This window comes from Diceros bicornis, chromosome 1, assembly GCF_020826845.1.
Source record: "Diceros bicornis minor isolate mBicDic1 chromosome 1, mDicBic1.mat.cur, whole genome shotgun sequence".
In the NCBI taxonomy this organism is placed as follows: Eukaryota; Metazoa; Chordata; class Mammalia; order Perissodactyla; family Rhinocerotidae; genus Diceros; species Diceros bicornis.
The window spans coordinates 9,427,661-9,443,422 of NC_080740.1; the positions used below are offsets into that span (position 1 = coordinate 9,427,661).

General features: G+C 39.7%; 1 protein-coding gene across 1 annotated transcript in view; it reads left to right on the plus strand.

Moving 5' to 3' along the window:
* RASGRF2 (Ras protein specific guanine nucleotide releasing factor 2) overlaps positions 1-15,762 on the plus strand; it is a 214,842-nt gene that overhangs the window by 92,531 nt on the left and 106,549 nt on the right. The window contains exons 8-12 of the mRNA XM_058523902.1: positions 2,473-2,582; positions 3,554-3,672; positions 9,743-9,903; positions 10,848-10,914; positions 11,444-11,580. Coding sequence (XP_058379885.1) covers positions 2,473-2,582; positions 3,554-3,672; positions 9,743-9,903; positions 10,848-10,914; positions 11,444-11,580 — 594 coding nt within the window. The remainder of the gene's footprint in view (positions 1-2,472; positions 2,583-3,553; positions 3,673-9,742; positions 9,904-10,847; positions 10,915-11,443; positions 11,581-15,762) is intronic.

A 15,762-nucleotide genomic window follows, 5' to 3' on the forward strand; every position in this document is an offset into this window, starting at 1 on the left:
TGAAAGAGGTGGCCCTAGTTCATACTGCCAAGGGGCCTCTGCCCAGACTTTTTCTTGAGCCAAGATATGGGGGCAGAGGTTGGTGGGGGGCAGAGGAAGGAGGAGAGGTGATTGGCAACTTTTAGCCTGTGTACGTGTGGAAGAGAAAAGTGTTATATTCTACCTCTTTCTGGGCCCTTTGTCGAGTAAGTCAATTGCTGCTCTTAATGAACCATGTTGAGCTGTGGAAACATGGAGGATTGTAGACTTTGAATGATGCAGTATATTTATCCTCAGTTGAACTATCAGGCAAGTAAGTCCAAGTGTTGCCAAGAAATTTGTTATGGAAAATAATATAGTCATTAACATACTTTTTATTTAGCAAAGACAATGGCTTGGCTGGTATTGTTTAAATTGGCTTCAGCTGCTCATAAGCCCATAGGTAAGCCAATCATAAAATCTGCTCCTGCAAGAACAGTGCTGTTAGATGTCCTCTAGAAAGTAGCCATTTGCTGCCTTAGCCACCTATTTACTCTATTTGGAGAGCAAGCTAATTAGTGACTATAAAGTGACAAGTATTGCTCCATAATTGAAAGCAGGATTATGATTCATCTAGACAGTACTTACTATGATTCTTGTTTTTTTGGGGAACAGATTTATAGTCAGCTCTTAAATATACAGATGAGCTCTTTGGAGAGCCGTCCACTTCTCTGCAGAACGTCCTTTGCCTGCTTTTTGGCAGTTTCAGTCTTGTTTGTTCCTCCACAAGAAAGTGGAAAGGGCCAGTTACTGAATTTTGAATCCATCCACTTGAATCTTAGCCCAGGAGCTCTCTAAAATAGATTTCGTTAATGGGGGAGGATCATGAAGCTATTGACTAAACTTAGTTTTGTGGGTTTTCAGTGCATTATCCATAGCCAGGCTCTCCCACTCCTGCCCTCTTTGTTATGAAAAATTGAGTACATTTGCTGTCAATCGCCTTGATTGTCTTATAGAACTACTAACTTAGAGGCAAACTATTAATGGATCATGGCATTGTGCAAAAGGAATATTTGAAAGTGTACTTATCCCAGGAGGCTTCGGCAAGTGGAACAGCCCTACAGGCTGTTTTAGTGAGAAGTTTGTGGGGTGGAGAGGCAGAAAGCCTCCTCCACTTGTGCTTCAGAGGGAGGAGTCTCCCAGGCCCCACTCTCCTGTAACTAAGGAGTCTGTCTGCACTTCTGAAACCTTGGCTTGATGACGTTCCCTTGGACATGATCCCAGAGTGTGAGCTGCAGATTGGTGTCTGTGCTGAGGGCACTGCCCTCTGTACCTATGCATAAATGTGGGCACTCAGTAAATATTAGTAAATAACCCAATGAAGGCCACCACCTGCACGAGAGCAAAAGCAGATCCAAGGATAGAGCTGCCAACACCTCAGGACAGAATGGAAGGAGCTACACAGGGCCCTGGAAGCGGTGTGACTTTCTCTGGTCTCAGAGGTCCTTTCAGGTGCTGAGTGGACCCCAGTCCTTGCAGAAGAGACCCACTGGGCTCGTGCACTGGTCAGAGCAGGGCTCATGGCTGGCTCTGCCATTTACTATGAAGCCCCCTTGGGGCTTCCCCAACTTCCCCAACTTCCTTGGGGAAGTTACCAAACCTCTTCACGCTTTATTTCCTTGTCTGTAAAATGGGAAAATAATTCTTATGTTGCTGGAGGATTTAGTGCACGTACAAACCTCGAGCTCCGATCTGACCCATCGCGGGCAGTGTTACGGTAGCTGTTGTTCACACGTGTTATTGTTAAAATTAAACCCACTGCTCCTGCTTTCTAAAAAATTTTAGTTTATAAGCCAGTAAAAAATAAATTTGTTGAATCACTATAACTTGAGTTAAATCTCTACTGTTGCCTATTAAAACCGTCATAGTGTTGGTGAAGTTTCTGCCTTTGACAGAATTCAGTCTGTCTATTCATAAAGAAAAGTATAAGTAAATAATCTAATTAAACAATATTTTTTACCACTAGAAGGATGAGTTAAGTAAAGCAGAATCAAAAGAATGTAATGAGTGAATGTATCTTCTCCAGAGTTTTAATTCTTAAAGAGAACATTGCAGCAGTAGAACTGTCAATTTCTAAAACATTTTATAAACAGGCAAATATATCTAAAATACAGACTCAAGTGATTTAATGATAGCTATATCTGTTTCCCTGTGAACCAATTTTCAAAAATTATGGTTAAGAAATATACGATTATATTAAAAAATCTAAAGAAACAATTGTTTCTTTGTAACATAATACTTTATTATTATTTTCATGTGTTCTTGGTGAAGTTTGTGTGACGTGTGAAATTTGAAATGTAGTTTATTTTAAATATATTTTTTAAAAAAATATTTGTAAAACAATCAAAACTGTAAGAGTAGAGATGAGCTTCTGGAAGTGATGATGGCATTGGAGAGAAGGTCTCCGTTACTCATCCTGACCGCTTGCTCATGCTGGCCTCTGTTTGCATTCAGATCCCCAGGTATATCATCACACTTCATGAACTCCTCGCTCATACACCCCACGAGCATGTGGAGAGGAAAAGTCTGGAGTTTGCTAAATCAAAATTAGAAGAACTGTCCAGGTATGTGGGGGAATTGATAATAAAGGCTTAATATGGGAAAGCAGCAGATTAGTCTCTGTGGAAACCTAATATATATGTCCAGGGAACAAGAAGCAAGACACAACCCAGCTTCTCCAGTTCACCTGAATGTTAAGAGCTAGTTCTTGAGATGGTACTGAATCAGCATGCACATTAATTTTAATCAAGAAAAAAATATGTCTTTGTTCCCCCCCGAAAGCCCCAGTACATAGTTGTATATTCTAGTTGTAGCTGCTTCTAGTTCTTCTATGTGAGCCACCGCCACAGCATGGCTAGTGGGAGACGAGTGGTGTGGTTCCATGCCTGGGAACCGAACCCAGGCTGCTGAAGCAGAGTGTGCCGAACTTGAACCAATAGGCCATCAGGGCTGGCTCAAAAATGTTTTTATAGCATGTGAGTTTATGTAGTTGAGATTAGGTGTATTTTGGTTTAACTTTGAAAATGTTTACATTTCTTTCAGCATAATAGAAAAACAATTGTTAGTTGCATTTTTGTATTCGTATTTGGCAAGAAGCTGGAGATTGTATATTTTGGATGTGTCAGTGACTTCTCAGTGTCTCCGACGCTTCTTTACATCTGTGTTTCTGTAGCTTATATGGGGGTAAATGGGTAAAGGTCTTTCATTTACTCCACCACTAGGAAATGACATCTTAGCTTCTATGAAGGAAGCTGTTTACAAAATAATATGTTGCTGTCCTCTTGCACTTACAAGCAGCATTCCCAGGATACTCATTGGTCACTGACCCACTTACCGTTTGGAATCGTGAGGAGCATTGGCCTTGCTTTGGCTCATGACTCGTTGAAGCCTGGAGGTCCAATCAGCTTCCCTCACAGCGCCAGTTAAATTGATATAAGTTCAAAACCAAGCTTCCCAGATGGAGCTCTTCTTTGCTTACCTGCTAGGGCAACAGAAAATACTCTTCCTGTGATCCTGTCTGTGTTGTGTCTGACAGAGTAATGCACGATGAAGTGAGCGACACTGAAAACATAAGGAAGAACCTTGCCATAGAAAGAATGATTGTCGAGGGCTGTGATATTTTGCTGGACACCAGCCAAACTTTCATCCGCCAAGGTAAGTCCTTGTCAACGGACCCACCATCTAAGTGATCTCTGCGACTGTCGCATTATCACTGGCAGATCCAGGAAAGCGTTTTGGAGCAGGCTTGATTTAGCTGTGTGATTGACGCTGTTCATGCAGGAAATCCCCATGGCCTTGTCCGAGGCTGTGTTTGAGGCCCACCTTTGTGCTGTTTCTTTTCAGGGGCCATGAAAAACAGCAACACAATAATAGTAAAGCACGAATGGGACAGTAAATTACATTCTGACTGGACTCTCCTCCTCAGTGGACCGGACGTTCTCTACAGCTCCAAGGAGGACAGAGCGGTCTGGCCGATTGGAGTGGCAGTGCCAGGTGGTGACGACATCCAGGCAAAGGCCCAAGAGAAACTTGCATTGCTCAAAGCCCTTTCACATAGCAGTGGGGACAATGTCCGAAGTGAAAACAGCTGTCTTTTGTTCCCATTTTTCATCAGTGCTTCTGGATCGGCCCCACATGATATGATTTGATTCAACTGGTAACTCTAGTTGCCAGATGAAATGTTTCACAGTCGCCCCCTGCCACCCTTTGGTGATGGTGATGGTATCTTGTTTGTGGAATGTGCTTTGGGGGCATCACCCAGTAAATTAAGCTTTTGATGAGTTGAAGATATTTGTGCCAGAATCTGTGGAGAAGCAAGAGCCTAACAGTGCAGAGTCCTCTGTGGCTCTCATCTCAAAGCTCACGAAGTAAACCACATCCCAAGCTCTTTTTAAGTGCTTGAGGGTTCTGAGGGAGGGGAGCAGGCCCCATGGACTTGATATGAGACAACATATTGCACACATTTATAATGTTGAACTTGGTAAGGAGTGGCACATAAATTTGGAACTAGGATTAACCTTTAATGTAGTTTCTGTTTATAATGTGCCAATATCCTTTGAAGATATTTGCATTTCCGTTGCCCACCAAAATGTGCTGCTTAAAATATTTTTTACCTCATCAAACAGACATTATTTTTGCTGTACACATTAATTTTTGCACAGAATACTTAAAAAATTTAACACATGCTGTTCTATTTTCCATTATTTATTTACAAGGAGAGAAGTCACGCATATGTTCAAGTTTGGAAGTATATTTTAGGAAATGATAACTTTTCTCCTTTTTGGCTTTCGATACTAATTTTTCTTTAAATAATAGGGGAATATAATGCTGACAACGTCAGGTCTTCCTAATTGTCCCTCTATTCCTCCGCGCACACTGTGTCCCCATATTGGCTTCCTGCCTTCCCAGCACTTGCCTGCCTCTGTGCCTTTTTGTGTGCTGTCCTCAGCCTGGGGGCCGGGAATGCCCTTATCCACCTCTTCCGTGCCTGTCGAAGGTCTGCTTGTCCTACCAGGCTCAGGTCAGACACCTCTAAAGAGCCTTTTAAAATCTCCTCCTCATCTTCCCCTCCCCCACCCTCCAGTTAGAATGAATTTACCTTCCTCCTCGTTTCCAAGGCCCTTTGCTCCTGGTGCATGTATCTCAGCCTCTTATGTGTTATGGGCACATGCTTGCATGCCTGTCTCACCCAGTAATTGTAGCTCTGAAGAGTGGTGTTTATGAATTCTCCCCTGTCTAACACACTGCTTTCCATGATAGATACCCGGAAACTGGGCATTGGGTTAAATTGAATTGCTTGTCGAATTGCAGTTTTGATTGTAAGGTGTCTTATTTAGTATTTCTCTTGTATTTGGAGTTCACTGAAGAATACTTACTAATTGTCTTGAGCTTTATAATATGTGAGAATGGAAACAAAAGTTTCTATAACTAGTATTCAATTTCTGGAAGGACTTTTGATTAAGAAGTATTATTACACATAGGCATTTAATATATTTCTACAAACGTAGACTGTTTTGATCTAAGTTTGGAAAAACATCTATAATGAAAAATGCTGGAAGGTCGAATTTATTGAATAAGTCATATTGTTTTCATTGCACCTGGAGGAGAACAATCATGAGCCCCCTCTTGCTTTGATTCATGTCCAGATGTTCTTTATTGCTTGTTCTGTACCATTTTTTAAGGAGCTTCTGTGAGCTATTAATATATCTGATGTTGTTACGGTATTGATGTTGATGTGATTTGCCTTTCAGCAGTATTTGTCTGTATTGTTTGGTTTGGTTAGTCTGTTTAGGAATTATTCAATAAAGGTGGTTTTAAAAAATCAGGCCTTAATCTGAAAGTAGAGAGGAATCCAATTACAGACAATTTGGAAAGTTGGCCTTTTTTGCTCGAGTTACTCCTGTTATCACTTTTACTAAATACTCCTAATGGGCTTTAACACCCATGGAGGTGTTTTTTCCTTTTTAATTCTTTTAAACTTTTGGGGATTCTATCTCCTATGAAATGGACTACAGTTTGTCTCTAATTGTGCGCTAGTATATGTGTTGTTTACTTTTAGGGACGATATGAGGTCTGTTTCAGTATGTGTGTGCATGCATGCATATCCACAGATACGTGCGTGGTTTCAATCTTAAGTGAATTTTTATCCTGAGAACTAGAAAAAATAAGTCATCCAGGTCATCTGAAAGGCTCCTCAGAAAGGGGCATCAGCCAATCTTGAATGTCAATCCATGGGAATTTAGTGATTGAAATAACAGAAGTTTTATTGTAAATGGATTCCAATTATCAGACAGTTGATGAGAAGGACGCAAAAGAATGTATCATGGCGGTGGTCTGCTATTGTTTATTTTCCAAAATCTATTCAAAGTTTATTGAACAAATGTTTAAAGTGTCTGAGGCAATAATAGGAAGACAGTATAACCATGTCACTGGAGTTCAAATCCTGTCTCTCCCACTTCCTTGCTGTGTGATATTGTGCAATTTACTTAACCGCTCTTTGCCTCAGTTTCCTCTCCTGAAGTTAGGGTTAATAGTAGTAGCTATCTTTTAGGATTGTTGTGAAGATTAAATGAGCTAATGCTCACAAAAGCATCTAGACTAGTGCCTATGAGATTATGACATAAACTTTAAAAACCAAGATCCAAATTTTGGAATGAGTTTTTATTTTCAATAACGTGAAATATATATGACTATTTAGTAGAAGGTAAAGGCACTGTAACTTGACATTTTGCACAAACCCATTACGCAGAGTCAACGCTGTCTTGTGGAAATGTGCATTAGGAAAAATAAATACAGGTGTCCCAATTCAGAGCAAAATGCATTGAGATTGAGACATGGACCTCTCTGGTACCTTAATCATTCCCAGAGTCAAAATCATGTACTTTCAATGTACCAGTGTTCTTTGAAATTGTAACATGGGGTTACGATAGTTATACCTTCCCAAATGCCTAACCCAATAACCCGAGATCAACGAAATTGCTCTTCGTTCTTTTTTACTACTGAGTAGAATTCAGGATAAGGGCATTAGCTAGTCTTTTTTCTTTTTTTTTTTTGGTGAGGAAGATTCGCTCTGAGCTAACATCTGTTGCCAGTCTTCCTCCTTTTTTCTGGCTTGAGGAAGATTACCTCTGAGCTAACATCTGTGCCAGTCTTCCTCTATTTTTTTGTATGTGGGTCGCCACCTCAGCATGTTTGACAAGTAGTGTAGGTCTGCGCCTGGGATCTGAACCCGCGAACCCAGGCTGCCAAAGTGGAGCACGCCAAACTCGGGGTCGGCCCCTATTAACCAGTCTTGAATGCCACTCTATGGGAATTTAGTGATTGAAATAACAGAAGTTTTGTTGTAAGCTGACCCCAATTATTAGATAGGCTGATGATAGAGATGCAAGTGACTGTATCATAGCAATGGTCTGATACTGAGGAATTGCTAATTTAATACTAATTGTTTTCTAATTTGTATTAACTAGAGAGGGATCTTCAAGTCTCATGGCTGTGTTGAAACATCATGTCAAACATAAGATGAAATGTGAAAAAAATCTACTTAACATGTTTTTCCCATTATCAGTAGTTTGTAAACCAAACAGTAGTGTTGAAATTGCTCACTTTTACTTCAGATGTATGGATTTCTGTACGTACCTAATGCACATAGTCTCCCAGTTGGATATGAGATGAACAGTTATAGATTAAGCATATTAGTGCATAGTTGCCAAGGAAACATTTATTTTTTTACCTCAAAGCTGAAATTCACAGTAATTACTAATATATGAGCTAATGGTTTCTGTAGTTTCCAGTATACAAGATCATTAAATGCTAGAAGCACTTACCAATGAACACATTATATCAAGTTTTCGTACCCTTGGTTATAGCCTTTCTGAAAATGACTCCCAAACCCCTTTGTGCCCCAGGATATTTGTCCTAAGCCTCAGTCTTTTGCTCCGCCCTAAGCAGTCTGTCTGGATGACTCACGACCACCTATGGCAAAGTGGAAACTTACTGTCTTTTCCCATCCCTTCCGTTTCCAAGTGCCAGTTTTAATGTTGCTGAATCCACTGCCGTCTCCTGGATGTGCCGCTCAATTAGGTGTGACTTTGGGAGAGCTGCTTAGTCTCTCAGGCCTCAGTTTCCCCTTCTGTGAAGTGAGGAGGTGAACGAGGTGCAATGAAGGATCTCCTCTGGCTTTGATTCCACCCCATGAGTCCCATGAGGACAGTCCTCCTGCTGTTACTTGCTCATCCGCTTCTCTCAGCATTCTGCCTTCTGCTTCCCCTCTCTCCTTTACTCTTCAGATTGAATTTCTTGCTGCCTGTGCTCTCGGCCAGTTTGCTCCCACCTACCTCGCCTCCTTCATTCACTCTCCTCTTGCCCGTTCTCTTCAGTGGAATCAAGCCTTTGTTCCATGGTCCCTCGCTCTCCCGTGGAATTTCTTCTCTGCTCTTCTTTAGGCCCGAATAGCTGCCTGCTCTGCCTATCAGGCAGCCCCACCTGAACAGTCACCTAAATCGATGGAGTCAGGGCATGGAGGGGGGGGTCCTTTACCCCCTGCACATCTTTAGGTCTCTGTTAAAAAGTAGATGCTGTTTGGAACATTCATATGTTAATGTGAACGTTTTATGACCCACAATCATAGTTTTACTATTTTATGTATGTGAAGAACTTGAGTGTTTTTTTTCTCCCACTTATAGAAGTAGTCTGTGCTCATTAAAAAAAAAAATCAGGACACTCAGAAAATGTATGAAGAGGAAAACAAGATTGCCTGCAATCTCATCTCTTAGTGATGACCGCTGTTAATATTTATGGGTTGAATATGCATTTAATGGTTCTTATGAGGCTGATACAACAAATTTTTGTAAGGCTGCATTTGGAGTGGGTGGTGGATTAAACAAAGAGTAGAAATATTACTGTCTCAGGCATTTCAGAGGTCAGAGTCAAAGGTATTTTCAAGAATCTTTTAGTACTTTTTGGTTTGATATTTAACTTAGACTGGAATTTTATTTTGGGGAAGAGGGAGGTCATTATTGGGGTGAAATTATATCAAGTCTATGTAGAGCTTCTCACATTGAATGGAAGACAGCTTTGCTGACAAGATTGTTCTGGGTATAGACTTTATGTGGTTTCTTTTTCATTTAGATTCACAAAGAATTTTTATCACACATAATTTAAATATAACCTGAAATAGCTGCCCTTTAAAAATAGTCCTTAACTAAATTGCATTGAATTGAATAATTTTTGTATTTTTATAATATACATGTATTGTACATTCTATTTTTTCAATACAAAGTAAACTATATTAATATGCTGTCTATCTACCTTAAGTGCTTCAGGAAGAATAAATTCTATATGCTTTTTATTATGTTGTTTTAGTACTATATGTAATTGTACAATATGTACCTTATTCTTAAGTACATAAGTTGATCAGGGTCAGATCACCAAGGACAGATGGCAGAAGTGCCTTGTTCTTGGAATTCAAATTGGCTTTCTTTGAAACTTATTTTCCAGCTTATCGATGAATTATCAATTCTAAAATGTTTTTAAAAATAATAGGAATTAGTACTACCCTTAAAACACAATGCACTTCTCAGAGTGTAGGGGATTTATTTGTTCCAGTGTTGCATCCAATAAATCCTTGGTATCTTGGGAAACAGACCCTACTGTTTATTGCGTCGGGAACGTCTCTCACTTGACAACATTTTAATTGCTGTGTGTTCTTCACTTTTGTGATCACCAGGTTCTCTTATTCAAGTACCTTCCGTTGAGAGGGGGAAACTTAGTAAAGTTCGCCTGGGTTCATTGTCTTTGAAAAAGGAAGGAGAAAGACAATGCTTCTTATTTACAAAACACTTTTTAATTTGTACGAGAAGTTCAGGAGGAAAGCTGCATCTGCTCAAGGTATTGGTTTTACATGACTATTCCATTTATGTTCCATGCACTTCAGAGGCATTGAGGTTGATTTAATTCTGACTTTGCTAGGCCTGGTACCATAAAACACATTGTCACAATTGCATAGTGAGGTAAGGTACAGTTATCAACCTTGACATTTACTTTGTTGTCAATTGCATCCAAAGTAATAGAAATTGAAGTGGGCATTACTATCAAGAAGTGAAATTAAAATCATAACCTGGGCAAAATTATTACTAGTTGATGACTACTGAGCTACAAAAATCCTGTCAAATCACTACATTGTACTGAGGTAGTATTTGCTAAGGGCTGTTTTATCTTGTCTGTACCACGAGTCAGCAAACCATGGCCCAGAGCTTGCTGCCTGCTTTTGTGAATAAAGTTTTATTGGAATGCAGCCACGCTCATTTGTTTACGTATTGTTTGTGGTTGCTGTCATGCTTTTTAAAAAAGATTTGAGCAGTCGCGATAGAGATCGTACGTCTTGCAAAGCCTAAAAGATTTGCATCTGGCCCTTTACAGAAAAAGTTTGTCTATCTATACCTTGTGTTATTAGTGCCTAAAAATATTATCCAGCATCATTACAATGGCTTTCTCCTGCTTAAACCACTTCCTGGTTGGTGAGTCCAGCCCTTTGCTGAGCTGCATTCACTCTCAAAGGCCCCTAAGGTGCCATCTAGTCTCCCAGACACTGGCTTGCTAGATTTTATAAACGTTGGGGATGAGAGTGGGTTGGGGGAGAAGAATCATGACGTTCAATGAGTTCGATTACTTTTACATGTCCAAGTTTAATTTTGGAATCTATGAAAAATTATGTATGATGCAGAATTGCTATGATTTCTTCTGTGGCAACTTGAATATAAGGTTTACAAACCAGAGCTTCCCGAGCTATGCAAGGCTCTCAGCCTCTTAATGAAAAATTGGTTTGTTTCCAGACAGGTGGGGTCCTCTCTCTAATAGAATGTACGTTGATTGAGGAGCCCGATGCCAGCGACGATGACTGTAAGTCACATTCTGTCACTTAGAATTATATTAGAATACAAAAAGCCCGATGGTTTTTGTTCGTTTATACCTAAGAAGAGCTTCTTAAGGAGGCAGGAGAGATACTGAGGATAACTCCCTGAAGTCAATTATATATGAAGAATTCTGTCGAACCATTTAACCTGTGAGCCTTGTTAAACCGTCTTTGAGAATTCACATATACTGAATTTGTCTCATGATAGTGACTTTTCAGTAGTAGGCAGAGAAGAAAGGAATTAAATTAGAGTGTTGGAATTCTGTAGATTGTGGAAATTAAAAAACAAAGACATGAAATAAGACATCAACATCCCAGTCCTGAAATTACTGACCTCAGCTTCTTCATCTGCTTCTGAGCTTAAAAAAGCCCTCCCCGTGCCCAAGCAGTCCCATATTGCTGGAACGAGATTCTGGACTTGAATGCACATCGATCGCATTACTAGAACTGCGTGAAAGCAGCTATCGCTCGTATTTTTGTAGGCACATTTAATTGTTTGTTTTATGTCTGTTGAAGCCAAAGGTTCTGGGCAAATGTTTGGACACCTGGATTTTAAAATAGTGGTGGAGCCTCCTGATGCTGCCCCCTTCACTGTTGTCTTGTTAGCACCTTCACGCCAGGAGAAAGCTGCCTGGACAAGCGACATAAGTCAGGTAAGCAACTGACTTTTGCCATAAGTTGGTTTTTTGTTTTTTTAAATTTCACAACATAAATTTTTGGGGAGGATTTTTCAAGTTATTTATTTTTTTTATTAAAAAATTACATCTGGTTGCTGTGGTCACTACCATCATACTGTGGATCTTGATACGCTGGGATCATGTGTTGTTGTTGTTGTTTTTCTTTTTAAGGTTAAAATTTACCTGCAATGTAGTACTTGCATTTTAGTTCCTGGGCGTTTTTGTACAAGCTGTAAATGTCCCTTGTGTTGAACAGTGTTAAAATTGCCCTGTTAGTAATAAATTCTCCAATGACCCCACTAGACTTTTTTTGTTTATTTGTTTCTAAAGTAGGAAAGTGGTGGGAGATACAAAAACAGCTAACAAGGGCTATGGTGAGAACTCACAAATGAAGGAATCACACCAAAGAAGAGACACTGACTGTGGTATGAAATCTGAAAATGAGCTCCTGTATTTTATATAGAAAAAAATAGGAAACAGATTTGCTTACCTTTCCTTGATCAGCAATGCCCAGTCAGGGAATTGCTGCATTTACTCAGGATTTGGAAAAATATCAAAACCAGTCATGATCGGAGTTGGGCATTCCTAAATCCAAGCTCCACGTTATGTTTGGCTCCATTAGCCAATATTGGAGAAAAGTGAAGTTGTGTAAGGAAAGTATTAAATGATTATCTTCAAAATTGTTGACTCAAGAAAGATTAGGGCAAACAAGAAAGGCGTATACTGTAGATTCCATTGCCTTGTTTTTCTGAAGAGCTCATAGTAATTTATATATAACACAGGTAAAAATATGAACCATATCATAGTTCTTCAGATACTTCATTTTTTTTTCCTGAGTGACTAAAAACTGAGGGGAAATAGAGAATGAATGGCAAAAATAATTATTTTTATATGTTAAAAGAAATTTTACAGACTTAATCTCGTTTGACCTTTCCAATAGTATTCTGACGGTAAACAGAAATATTAGTCCCATTTCATGGATGAGAAACCTAAGGTTTGGAAGTCTAAACATTTGTCCGAAGTTACACAACTGAGTTAGGACTCAAACCTAATCCAGGTCTTTTATTAGCACTCTAAACGTCCTCTACAGGAACACTGGAGTTTTACTTGTATACCCCCAGGACTGCTTGGAATAAATAGCTAGAAGTGAAGGAATTTCTTTTCTGGCTAACAAAGGAATGAAAATATGGGATCTTGTGTATTTGCATAATTACATCCTTGTGGTAGTTTATTAATACTTTCATTAGCTCTATACTGTATGCTATTAATACTTTAATTAAGTCTCAGTTTATAATGCATCTCTTACCTTATGAAACTCTGAATCATTCATTGATTCTACAAATGTTTATTGAGCAATCACCAGGGGCTGCCAGGTATCGTGTAGGTTCCAGGGATGTGGGATGGTCCCTGCTCTCAAGGAGACAGGCAGGCTAATAGGGAAGAAAGGGAAGTAGAGAGCTTAATGCAACACAGTTTTGTAGGTGTTGTGAAGCCAAGATACTTAAGAATGGGGAGAATGGGAGCGTGGGCCTAGATGTTTTTCCAACTACTTCTAGCTTCTACCTTATGATGTAACTGGGGCTCCTGAGATACAGAGTTGAGAAAAGCCTTAAGTGACCTTCCTTGGGTGCCTGGTGAGGTGTTGCTAAGAGAGAAAGACCCTTGGGGTGCGTGAATAATTCTATGCCTGGTCCTTTAAGGAAAGGATGCAACACTTGGCTTGCCACAAGCATCCAAGTGAGTCTCTCTACTTAGACTACATCTTGAGGTAGAAGTGTACAACTTCCTCCTATTTCTCCAAGTTGCTATGGCTCATATGTTAGATTGTACTAGATTATATGTATAGTTGAATCGGAGAAGGAAGCTAACAGAAAGTTGTATCTTTTTGAGTGATGGTGATATCATGACATGAAATTACTATTTTCAGTAGAGCCTTGATATTGTGTGGCTTTAACACTTCTGGTTTCATTCATTCAACAAATATATTCCTGCAGTGACACTGTATGCCAGGTACTGTTTAGGCACTTGTGATATATCATGAACAAAAGAGGCAATGGCAACAAAACATTCTCTAACCTCGTGTAGCTTACATTCTAGTGTGGGGAGGACTGAAAATAAGCAGTAAACATCATAAATAAGTACATACTATTTTATGTTAGAAAGTGATAGAGCAGGGTATGAAGGATTGGGCTACAGGAGGTAGGTGTGAGTTGGTACAGTTTTAAAAAGTTGGGCAGCTCATTCTGAAGAAGATATCTAAACAAAGACTGTAGCAGGTGATGGAAATACTATCTAGATATGTGATGAAGGGAAGGTCATTCCAAATAGAGGGAACAGCCATTGCAAAGACTCTAGAGCAAGATACACTGCATATGTTGAGTAATAGCATGAAGGCCAGTGTGGCCGAAGTGGAATGTGTGAGGGGGAAAATAGAAAAAGAGGAAGTCATTTGAGTGGAATTGTTAAGTAAGCAATGGGATGTGACGTTCAATGTTTAGGGGAGAGGTCCAAGTGGGAGACTCTCTGCCATTTAGGTGGTCTTTAAGGCTGTGAGACTGTTGAGATCACCCAGGGAGTAAGTGTAGATAGAAATGAGAAAAGGGCCATGCACTGAGTGAGGGGTCAGGGGGAAACAGCAAAGAGGACTGAGAAGGAACCACCAATGCCATAGGACAGCCCAGAGGGCGTGGTGTCCTGGAAGTCAAGTGAAGAAAATATATCAAGGAAGAGGGAGTGGTCACGTGTCAATGCTACTACAGACTGAGTATGGTAGTGGGTGTTCTGAGGTCCTCCGTGCATTTGCTGGCGCAGGGTTTGAGTGGCGGGTGGTGGGCACAGAGCGCTCCGCTGTTGCTTGAGCCCAGCCTGCTGCCCAGCAGGCTGCATGTCAGCTGGGTTTTGTTCTCTGCTTAAAGCGTTTTCATTTTATGGGGGAAATTACGTACATACGTTGATGGAATTCATCAGTCTCCCAAGTATGTCTCTGGATATGTTCATTACGGATAAGATGAGCCTGCCAAATGCTTGAAAATGTACTTTTTAATATTTTATTATATACAATATATGTAGAAATATGGACACAAAAAGGAACTACAAATACAATACCCACCACACTAAATAAATGTTTATCAGAGTATTTTCCACAGATACCTATATTAGAATTACCTGAGGGTTTTTTTAAATGCAAATTCCTGAACCCACATTCCAGACACCCCCCAGGTGTAACAAGCTCCACAGTTGACTTTTGCACAATTAAGTTAAAGAAACTCTGTCCTGAAAGTCAACTGTTTCCATCTCTAAAACCCCCACAATCCTGCAAAATACTGTAAAATACTGAAAAATCCTGTAAAATACTGAAATAATTTTACAGTTTGGCTCTCAGTGTATTTATGCATCTTTTTTTTGCCTTTTACCTCATTTACATCATTCTCTACTCCAAATTCTTCATGTTGGTGTCTTCTAACAGGTGTTGGTGTCTTCTCATTAGGCATATGGGCCATTTCCAAGTGTTAGCTTGAATGTATGATGTGGTGCTAAGCATCTTTGTGCAGGGAGGTTCCCCCCTTTCAAAGTCCCTCGTTGCTATGTCTTCCCCACTGTGGGTAAGACTGGTACAGAGGGCCTGACCCGACCATGTTCACGATTTCATGATTTGTGACTCGACAGACTGCAATAATGCTCCAAGAAATGTTTAACTTATCATTTCACTACATCATCTGCAAGATATCTATGCAACTTTCTTCCATGTCCTGCCAATGTTGAGTGGAATTAATGGAAAAATGGTATTACTTTCTAGTGGTTTTAATTTACATTTCTGTAATTATCAATGAGATTAACATTTTTTGCTATTTCTGTTTCTTGGCTGTTTATACCAGATGGACATTTATTCATTGGAGCTATCCTTACAGACTAGGGAAATGAACATTTTCTTTCAATTCAGGTTATGCATATGTTCTCCATTATTTTGTCTTTTTATTTTTGTCACTCTTTATTTTGCAAAATCTTAATTTTTTGTGGCTTAATTTGACACCACCTTGCTAAGCTATTGTACTATTATACTAATCACATGTGGCTCTTATTTGAGATAATAAAGTGGCTCCTGAGTATTGCTACAATCCCAGTTTCATGTGAAGAACTCTATACAAAAATAAAGACTTT